We start from the raw sequence: 11,581 nt of genomic DNA, 5'->3' as shown, positions 1-11,581 counted from the left end.
TTCTTTGGGAAAAAGGCACTTGATACCGTTTGCCCAAAATCGGTTTCGTAAATGATGCTTCGATCTTCATTTCTGCCGTCTTACATCTGCCAATATTGGAAAGATCTTCGGCAAAACAACTTTCAAATTGTTTTAGTAAGGCACTCACCTGCTTGCGCTGTGTACCGTTGATATCAGCGCTTATATCAAAATGTTGTTGATTAACTGATACACCTACTTGTGTTTCAGTTTCAGTTTTTATCAGATTATTGTTATGGCTGATGACATCTCTACCTAGGAGAACTGGATACACGAGGAATTCATCAGGAACCACTTGAATAGATGTAAACAGCTGTTTGCCCTCATACTCGACTTTTGTTAAAATACGTTCCCGTGATTCTACAACTGCACCACCAAATCCTTGCAACCTCTTCACCGATAGTTGTCTACTTACATCTTTCGGAACAGAAGAATTTTTAATTAAAGTGTTATCGCTCCCAGTGTCTACAAATGCTAACACTTCAGAAGACCCAATTTTAATTTTTCTCAGAATGGGAGGGTACGCGACTTATATTTTTATTCACTTCGGTAAATAAAAAAATAAAACACACAAATTTTAATTTTTATTAAAATTTTATTTTATTTTATTTGGTTTTAAAAAAAACGAATTTTATTATAAATGAAAATTATTTAATAATTATATATTCGTTCACTTAGGTGGAATCTTAAGACTAATTCTAAATACGAAATCAATATCTTATATACTACTTACAAATCATAATTGGCGAAAGTGGATGAGAGGTAACAATAAAAATTTGGTAACCTGTTGACAAATGAGGGTCATTACATTGTTTATGTGAAATGCTGATGCAGCTTGAGAAATGCTCAAATGCAATAGATTTTGTAATGGAAATTACTATGAATCAAAATATTGTTTTAATATTTTAATGATTTAGAAATTTGAATTTGGAGCAGTGAAATTAGGAAATTTTGGTTTGCTTATTAAGAGGAAGTTAAAGTATCGTGGGATAAAATATTATTTCGATACTTTAATTGTTCTGGAACTAGAATAGTTACCAAGAATTACGTTTTGTAATTAATGTTTGGAAAGTGTCGATTGAAACAAATTTGGTAATATGGGAAGTGTACCGTGGGATAGATAATTATTTGCGACACTTATGAGACATGTACTGTCGAATTTTGCAATTGATACAAATTTGATCACGTAGACCAATTAATTGGAATATTGTGAAGTGTTGGCGGAGCCAATGACATAACCCGCGTTTGTTTTTTCTTCGTAAACTTGTGATATTGATGAACCTTTTGCCTTGCAATTCTTTTCTTCATGGCCTATCTTTAAACACTTCGTGCAACGTAATTTTCGTTGTGGAGCCGTACATTTGATTGCAATGTGCTCCGTCTAATTGCAATTATAGCACTTGGGTCCCTTTGCTATTTCATTATTGTAGTTAATGTCTGTTGACTTTGCCGTTGGGAAATTAAAATGCTGTGGAACACTTTGAGCTGACTTCATATTTTGTATCGACTGAAGAAGTTCTGAGCATGAACGCACATTTATTGCTAACAATGCTCTTGTAGACTCCGGTTGATTTAGCCCATTTATTATATACGAATTTATAGATGGCTCGTCCATATTCGCTCTCCGTCCCATAGCTAACATGCTATAAAAATATTCGGTAAGCGTTTCGTTATATTTACGCTTGCGTCGCATCATCTCTCTGTGCGCATCTGCCGAATTTATTAAGCTTGGAAAATCCTGGGTTTACGCCCGTACAAATTCCTGCCAAGTTTCAAACACTGGTTGCGCATCCAGCCATTCCTTTGCTACTCCCTTCATTTTATGCTGAGCCGCAAACAAAATTATTTCATCTTTCCAGCAATATACTCGTTGAAGCTGTTCGATTTTTGTTATAAATTGTTCAGACGTTATGCAACCTTTGATCGGATCAAACTCAGGCAGTACTCCTACAACATCTTTAACAATTGAGTTACCTTGTACTGTATCTGCCCTTGTGATTGCTGTTGATACTGGTGAACTTATTACCTCCGTCCGCACACCCGTCACTGCTGCCTCAGCCAAACTTTCCTGTCGTTGCGTGACCTCCTCTGGCTGTTGCATAGTCATTGCGTGCACCGCTTGGGTTAAATTCATCACTATGTCTTTTAGCTCTTCAAACTGCTTTGACATGCTTACGCTTTCTTCAGATTTATCTAGGTCGTAATCTTCAGTGTCGATTTCGTCACTTCCTTTTCTAGTTCCGCAATTTTAGCTTGCTTACTACCCACTACTCGAATCCCATTTGCATTTAAGATCACGTTAAGATATTTTATGCGTAATTCCTTCAACTTCGTTAACATTGTTGCTTTGTTTAATTCAACACAACCGCTCCGTTTGACTTTTTGAACAATTTGATAAGATTATATTTAAATATATTAAAATATTTAAAATATTTATTGATTCTATATAGTACATATACAATGCATATTATAATTATAAGAGTTATTAGGGCTACCTGTTGTTCCGGCATGTTGACTTCTAAAATTTGGTTCTGATTGTTGTTTACTGTATTTGTGTCAGGTGCATCCGCGGAAAACCAAACCATGATGTTTCAGCTGCTGATGAAAATATTTTTCTTCTCTTTTTAAAATATAGTTTAGAATATGAGTTGAAAGTTGAAAAAAAAAAATGTTTTATTCACACATGAACAGACGCTTGTAGATCGTTGGATCTTTCAGTTAATTAATTAATTAATTCAGTTAATAAGTTAATTAATTCAGTTAATCAATTAATTTCACATATTTCGCGTTTCACAATAACCTTTCACATCACATTTCACATTAATGTTCATTACTTCCAGTCATTAAGTACTAAATATTATAGTGTAGTTTTTAGTTTTATTCACATAATATTAGTTTTAATATGTTTTTATTTAATCACTTTATATCTTTTAATATTTTTTTTTTTTGTAATTGCCATCGGGATATGGCATAGTTCACTTAGTTTTTCTTAATTTTATTTATTAATGGTCCTTGCCATCGAGATTTGTCATAGTTCACTTAATTTTTCTTAATTTTTATTTATTAATTATTCTCAATTTTATTTATTAATGGTCCTTGCCATCGAGATTTGGCAGGATCGCCATGTAAAGTACTTTGGTTAGGAAAAGAAAGACGCGTCGTTTTGAGTGTCCAAAATAAGACTGATTTTTATTAATTTTTATTCTTAAGTCTAACATCGTTTCTTAATACTAAATTCCAATAGAATCTTATGTATTGATTCTATTGGTTAATACTTATAATACTTGCGTCTAATTGGTTAACCCAAATTAGACGTATATAATATTCTTACAGACATAACTTATCAATAAATGGTGTACTATTAACTAATGCAAGTGTTCTACATATGGTTTCACTTGAAACCGTTTATTCTATTGACACAGTTTTGACTTATGCATATTGCACATATGGTGCAATGTGCGGCTCAGTTATTTGTCATCAAAATAATGACAAAATAAGGGCTCATATTACTTGACAATAGTTTGTCATAAATTTTATTAAAATAGAACTGTGTCAATGGTTACTTTAAATTATTCGGAACACTTGAGTGTTTTGTGTTATGTGTGATCTTGTACCCATATCACATTACAATTTGATGAAAACCTGACTCTAAGTCTATTGTAGAAAAGTATTTGGCTTTCCCGAGATTTGATAAGATTATACTGGTATCAGGGATTGGATACCTGTCAGGAATGGTTTGATCATTCAATTTTTTAAAGTCAATAACTAGTCTATGTTTTGGGGTACCATCAGGATTTTGTCCTTTTTTGGATACAACCCATATTGGAGAATTATATGGACTATTACTAGCTTGAATAATGTTGGATTCCAACATTCTTGAAATCTCTTCATTCACAAATGAATTGACAGAGAATGGGTAAGGGTACTGCTTGCTCCAGATAGGAGAATCAGATTCAGTTCTGATTTCAGCCCTTATATCGGTTCTGAATGGTAATTCCATATTTGTTTTAGAATGAAGTTTATTTATTTTATTTTTTAAGGTGGCTTCAAGGCTAACCTTTTTTCGTATTTCCCCTAAATAGCTCTCATTTTCATTGTACGTGATATTATCTTTTATCCGTACATTTAAAGATCCTAATGTAGAAGTTTCCATTAAGGCATCTTGAGAATATAATTCAGAAATATCGTTTTCTGAACTCTCTTTAATATTATTTATTAATGGTGGGTGAACATGTTCCCCATTTATATTTTTATTTAAATTTTCATTTTTGCTGGTATAACCGTCGGCTGGCTTTTCAGGATTTATTTTTCCCGAAATATTATTTAATTTATTTGATTTTTTATTTTTACCGGTATTATCTTCGGCTGGCTTTTCAAAATTATTCTTTCCCGAAATATTATTTAATTTATTTGATTTTTTATTTTTGCCGGTATTATCTTCGGGTGGCTTTCCAGGATTATTCTTTCCCGCTGTGGCACAAGCTGTGCCACCTGTATCTATTAAAATTTGGAGGTTTCTGTCTATTCCTTTGTCCCTCCTGTAAATGAAAGGGAGTCTGATGTTGGACCTAAAAAATGGTTCTCATTAATATTATTGACTCTCTTCTCCTTTATATTGTGACGACTAAATTTTTTTGAATAAATTTTAGTCTTGCCACAATACGCACTTCACACGTATTTAAAAATGATGACGTCAAAGTTACCTATAACGAAATAAAATTTGATGTTGTGTAAGCTAACATATCAAAAGAATGCTATACATACCTTGAAATACCCTTGTGAATATTTATTTTAATTAATATAATTCGAACAATATTAATTAAAATAAATTTAAATTACTTTTCGCGAACCGCATGAAACACATTGTATTAAAAGGCAAAAAAACAAAGCATGATCAAAACAAAAATAGAAAAAATGAGAAATGTCATTTTTTAATTTGTTTTGTGCATTTCGGTTGATCGTAAAAATGTTGCAGCGGATAATAAAAGGGAAAAAAGCTGTGAGTGCAGTTTAAAGCTTTCAGAAGCCTGAAAAGAAACCAACAGAATACCTAATGAGGGGAAATGTTGAGGGCATTGACCGAACAACGGCTAGCAAAAAAGTCCGCTCGACGCAGTTAGAAAAAAAAGGAGAATAAAAGGCGCAAGCGGAGGTGTTTCTGTCTCTTGGCTCGTGGTTATGTTGAACGCAACGCATCGTACCGGTGGTGTTCATTACTTAGTTTTTTTTTTAAAATAAATAAAAAAAAAAAAGTTCTTTGCATTTTTTATATAACAATTAAAACTACTTTAATATTAATTTAACCAGTGGAAATAAAATTCTTAAAATTGTGTAATTTTCTTTTTATAATATATAAAGAAACAAAAAAAATTGAAATAGTTTTGTCGACACGGCGCGAAACGGGATAATAGTGTTAATAGCCACAGTATAAAAGAAATAATTGACGGCTTTAACAGTGGTCAATTAAAAGATTTTGTACTCGTGCTCGTTCGAACGTATAAACGTGTTGACACCACAAGCAAAAGACGTGGCGCGGCTTGGGTGTCTCTTTTTCTCCGATACGTGGCAAAGCTTGAATTGATTGGTGTTTCCTGATAATCATCGCTGGACGTTGTAAGCAGCCCTGATGTACCAGAGAGGGTAAGACTTATATATGTATAAAATACAGTGCAGATTTTCGCGTAAGTAACTTCAATGTATAAGCGCGAATTTATAAGTTATTTTATTTAAATCGGACGAATTGCTTAAAAATTAACAAATTTCAAATTGTATAATTGAATACCTACAAATTTTATTCATTTAAATGGAAATGAGAAAAGTAACAACAAGGCAATCACAATCGTAACGGCTTCAAGTTAAGCGCATAGGAGCATAAACTTTCTAAACACAACAAGCTCATGAATTATTAGTTCTTATGAAATAGAATCTATGAAAAAAAAATGTATCTTTGTAAAAATTGAAATTAAACAACTGAAAACAAGATATTTGTGAAAAAAATGTATTCTGTTATATGCAAACATAATCGTAATTAATTATAAAGTGTAACATTAAAAATTTAATTACTTAATCCACATTTAAGGAATGTAAAAATATTACATAAAATTCTAAGTGAAATACCAAAGTAATCTTCACACGACTACGCTTAATATAAATTCTTCTTCCCTTATATTTTTATTTAAAAACATTTTATGAGTTTTTTTATAAATTTTGTTGTATTTAAGTGAACACAAAAATGCATTTATAAAACGTTAAACTTAAAATATGATTAATTAATATTATTTTTTTTAAAAAATTGAAATCAGTTAAATAGTATTTGCTTATTATTATCTACGAGTAATTGTAAAGATATTATTTGATAAATTGTTTTTTTTTATTTAAAATACATTTATGGTTATACATATATTACAAATTGTTCAATAAAATTGAAATCAGTTAAATATTATTTACTTATTATTATCTACGAGTAATTGTAAAGATATTATTTGATAAATTGTTTTTTTATTTTAAAATACATTTATTGTTATACATATATTACAAATTGTTCAATAAAGAAAAAAACTTGAATTCTAAAATAATTACTTTGTTGTACGGCATCTTACTTCAACGGTAGAAACGACAGTAGTTGAACGCTGGGTCCCCGCGAATAGAAATTTTCTTGTAAGACCTTGGACTAGGCTGAGAACTACCCCGGCTAGGAAAAATTAGGTCCATTACAATATGGTTTACTCGCTGGGCCTTTGCCTGCCGTTGATTGCTGTTTTCGCTACTTTCACGACGATGTTTTAAATTATTGAAGGGTCGTTGCATCCTTCCATGATTTTGTGGTGATCCATTTGGATTCCAAAAATTGTTGTTGTTTCCTCGAAACTGTGGTATATGTCTGTTTTGAGGATGTGACCTTTGTTGTATGGATGTATCAACATCCATTGGTTCAGGCTTAGGAAAATTATTTTGCCTAGGTTTATTTACATTTGCGCGATTAAAGCGCAAGTTATTGGAGAAATTGTTCTGGTTAAAAGTTTTCCTCTGATCAGAGAATTGGAATGCGAATTTTGCACGCAAATTATTCGAGCTCTGCTTCCAGCTCCTGAGCTTTAGCCAGTGCATTGGGTAAATCAGTTCGTGACAGGGAAAATAATATGTCATTTAATGGAGCGTGTAGCCCAGTAATGCACACTCTTAAGGCATTCTGGCGATTTTTGTTATTTAATCCTCGTGTAATAGACGAGTCATTGCCGTGAGTCATTATTGTTATGTTGATTAAGAGGGTTAATTTTTTATTAACCAGATTATAACGGTCAAGGACTGTGGATGAGCCTTGTCTAAGGATACTCATCTCTTGTTCAATGACATGAATTGGACGCTTGTCAGCATAAGCAAAATCGAGTCTGCTTATAATGGCGTCATAATTAAGGACAGTTCCATGACTTGTTAGTAAATCGTTTCCTTGATGAACTATTTTATTCCTTAATATAGTTAGGGCAGCAAAATATTTTCGACTACCTCTAATGTAAAGGCTCATACAATTATGAGCTACTTCCCTCCAACTAATATAAGAATTTTGATTTCCAGTGAATTCTGGAATAGATTTTATTATGTCTAGACTTTCGTCACACGCTATTGTCTCGTCTATTGTTTGTGGTTCGTATTCCACTACGTTATTTGTACCTGTCAGTGCTTGAATTGACAGAGATCAATCTGCTGATTGTCTCTTGGGTTATTGTAGTTGAAGGCGTAGTGTTTGTGGCCATTTTAGAAAAGTTTTTCACTAAGTTATCCAGGATTTTTTACTATTAATGTATAAAAATGATATCAAATATCCAATGCTAACGAAAAAAAAATTTTACAGACCTTTCTTGTCTGAGAGAAAATTATTACAAGTTTCAATTATTACAACCCACAAATTTGTTTAAATATGTATGATATATATTTTTTAGTAAATATAAATATTCTTTCTTTAATGCACCCAGCGTAAACGCGGTTATAGTGCTCGAAAGAATTGGTTTTAAATTAAATTTATTTATTTTAGTTAAAATTTTCTTTAGGCTACTCTGGTCTTATTATTAGGATGCATTTTAGATACCCCTGAAGATGTTGGAAAATAACCAACGAAACGTCGGGTGAAAAATGAAATAAATTGAATTGTATTTGCATCCTAATAATAAGACCAGAGTAGCCTAAAGAAAATTTTAACTAAAACAATAAAACGTACTGGTCAAAAATTCCATTATTAATTAAATTTATTTAATTGTACATTTATTATTTATATTAAATATTTTTAATATTTTTTTTATATTTTTAATATATTAATAAAAATATATTTATTCATTTACATTAATTTTTATTCAATTTTATTTAATTGAATTATTGAAAAACTAAAATCAATTAATAGGCCTTTTCGGTGGCTCGCAAGTACGGCAAAAAATGCATGTTGGCCTATGTTGGCCACGCGAGTCATTGGCATCACTGTTGCAATCTGTCAAATGTTTTGTTTTGACAAACGGCAAATCTTGTATATGTGCATATAAATCAGTTATATTTTTAAAAAAATATTATAAAATTAAAATGAACACGGAATTAAAAGGAATGGTAAGAATATTGGAAATTTAAAAATAAAACACTAAGATAAGTAAATTTTTGTAGGTACTGTCGATGTTGGGAGAAGAAAGCACCGTTTTGCAGCGGCCGAGGAATGCAAGTTGCTTCACGGATTTTTTAAATGTTATGAATGCCGCAACAGCCTCCTCTGAAGATTCAAGCCAGAGTGAAGAAGAGCAGGAAAAGTGTAAAAATTTTGAAGAAAGTATAGAATCAATGAACCCAATGGATTTTAAAAATCACTTCAGATTACGACGAAGTACAGCGGAAGACCTTATCTGTAAATATACATTGAGTTGTTTGTGATTAAATTACAAATTTAATTTATTTCTAGTGCGCTTCTCAGAATCGGAGAATTTGTCGGATACAGATTGTGGTGGTATTAAACATGTAAGCTGCAGAAAGTCTGTCTATATATATCTTTGGTACGTTGGTAATACAGTAACTTATAGACAGTTAGGAAATCTCTTTGGAGTGTCAGTTTCTACAGCATGGTCAACAGTAAAAACTGTTGCTACGTTTTTGATTTCCATAGGCCGAGATTATGTATCATGGCCACGAGGAGTCGCTGCATTAGATATAATAAATACATTTGAACGTAAACACAAAATATCAGGCATTATCGGAGCAATCGATTGTACACACATTCCCATTAAAAAACCACAAAACCATGGAGAAGATTACTTTAATCGCAAGCAACGTTATAGTATCGTTCTCCAAGCTGTTGTGGATGCCAATAAAAAATTTATTGAAGTTACTTGCGGAGAACCTGGATCTTTGCATGATTACAGAGTTTTGAGAAGGTCAAAGCTATATAGAATGGCACAATCAAGATACGAAGAAATATTTCCAAACTCGACATTTATTATTGGAGATTCTGCTTATCCTTCTACAAACTGGATTGTGTCACCTTACAAAAATTATGGGAATTTAACCGATAGTCAAAAAAAATTTAATGAAAAACACTCATCTGCTCGTATTGTAGATGAGAACGCTTTTGGTTTACTAAAAACTCGTTTCCGAAGATTATTAAAATTTACGGAGCAGACAAATTTGGCTGCAATAACAAATATAGTTGTAAGCGTTTGTATTTTACATAATATTTGTATTATAAAGGATGATTTGTTTGAGAATGCTGAATCAAATATTCAAAACAATGACGAACAGCAAGCTGATGAAGAGCATGAATTAGATCATGGTAATAATAGAAGGGAAAGACTTTTTAATTATTTGTTAAGAAAAGGTGTTATATAAGTTTATTAATTAATATATTTATTGTAATTTTTTAAATAGAAAATTTTGTTACATTTATAGAAACTAACTTAACTTAGTTCAATAAGTAATAATATTTTAATGTGTAAATATTTTGTAATTTATTTATTAATAGCATAAATTAATGTGTAAGATTAGTTTTAAGATTAAAATATTATAATGTTTTTGAAAGAAAATAAAAATACTATACTATTACAACTAGAAACTTATTTGAACTTAAAATATTTTACATAAAAGTAAAATAAATAGTACAAATTTAAATATGAATTAAAGAAATTCTTAACTTAAAAATATATATTACATAAAATGAATATAACATATTTTTAATTAAAATAAAAATATTATATCAAATTATTTCACATCATTGATAAAGTATTTTAACTTACACATATTTTTTTATAAAATTTATATAAATATATTTACATATTTTGCGTAAGTTTTTCAAGTAACTTGAATTTATTTTCTTCCAATTTCAATTTTCTTTCCTCTAATTTCAATTCATTATCCCATTTCTTAATTATTTTTTGCTTCAGTTCATACATAGTTTCTTTAAAAAATTTTAATTTCTCTTCCTCTATTCTTTTCTTAACAAATAATTTGTTATCATAATATTCTTGACGCACAGATTTTCTTTTGCGGTTAAATTTTGAAGGTTGTGGCAATTCCAGCATTTGCAATTCCTGCGTTGATGATTGTTGCGTCGGCGATTCCTGCGTTGGAGATTCCTGCGTTGGCGATTCTTCCGTTGGTGATTCTTGCGTTGGCGATAGCTCAGCGTGCGTTTGCACAATGTTTATTTCCAACTCTTCCAGCACCTCTATGTCTTCAACATAGCTGTCAAACCCTAACGTCGCAGTGTGATTATTTGAAATAATTGGTTTATCACCAAATATTTCGTTCATCATCTCCAAGTAGGGTGGTAAGCATGGCGATGCACCAGTCCGTCTGTTGTTATCTTTGGCTGCTTTAAATGCACTTAGAAGTGTGCGCATTTTTCTTTCTAAGCAGACTGGAGTAAAGTCATCCTAAAATAAATATTTTTTTTTAATATAATTTAATTTATTTTTTTATTCAAATGATTGCAGAAGTTATGCGATACTTACTGCAATTCCATGTGCTATCATGTCCTCAAGTACATGTTGATATCCAAGTCTTTTTTTTCTGGTTTCCATAAACTCTTCCTTTCGTGCCAAGTAGCACTCTAGAAAACACTTCATTTCCTTTGTGGTCCACAGTTTACGTGTATTTCTATAAAAAAAATTTTTAGAAAAACTTTAAAAATTATGTTTGCTTTATTAATTTTATGTATGTAAACTACAAATTAAATGAAATAAAATAAATGTTACTTGGTAATAACTAACATAATAAAAAATTCAATGTGCTTAATACTTACGATTTCTCCATTCTTATTATTTCTTATTTACTTTTCAATATTTTTCAAATTTTTGAATTCTGTTTGAATTTTTATTTCCTCAATTTTTGACATTTGATTGCACTATTCGTTGGAATTTTCAATGAATGTTCACAATAGGTCGCTTATTTCGTTGGTAACATTTTTTTTTTTACTGGCCGATGTGGTTGGCCAGCATAACTATGCTGGCCGATGCAGAGAAAATAGTGTTGTTGTTTTACGTACATTGCGGCCAGTATAGGCCTGCATAGGCCAACAACTTGCTGTTTTTTGCCGTACTTG

General features: G+C 31.1%; 2 protein-coding genes across 2 annotated transcripts in view; one reads left to right on the top strand and one right to left on the bottom strand.

Moving 5' to 3' along the window:
* The first annotated feature begins 8,742 nt into the window (after positions 1-8,742).
* Positions 8,743-10,342, top strand: LOC119667452 (protein ALP1-like). The gene is made up of 3 exons (XM_038076744.1): positions 8,743-8,896; positions 8,951-9,814; positions 10,326-10,342. The coding sequence occupies exons 1-3, from the start codon at positions 8,743-8,745 to the stop codon at positions 10,340-10,342; spliced, it is 1,035 nt and encodes a 344-aa protein (XP_037932672.1).
* Positions 10,343-10,344: 2 nt separating this feature from the next.
* The window catches only part of LOC119667450, a 13,874-nt gene continuing 12,637 nt past the window's right edge, over positions 10,345-11,581 (bottom strand). The window contains exons 2-4 of the mRNA XM_038076742.1: positions 10,992-11,136; positions 10,429-10,913; positions 10,345-10,351 (exon numbers count right to left, since the gene is read on the bottom strand). Coding sequence (XP_037932670.1) covers positions 10,345-10,351; positions 10,429-10,913; positions 10,992-11,136 — 637 coding nt within the window. The remainder of the gene's footprint in view (positions 10,352-10,428; positions 10,914-10,991; positions 11,137-11,581) is intronic.

The sequence above is a fragment of the Teleopsis dalmanni genome, chromosome 1 (assembly GCF_002237135.1).
Source record: "Teleopsis dalmanni isolate 2A chromosome 1, ASM223713v2, whole genome shotgun sequence".
NCBI lineage: Eukaryota > Metazoa > Arthropoda > Insecta > Diptera > Diopsidae > Teleopsis > Teleopsis dalmanni.
This window is presented reverse-complemented; position numbering and strand designations above follow the sequence as displayed.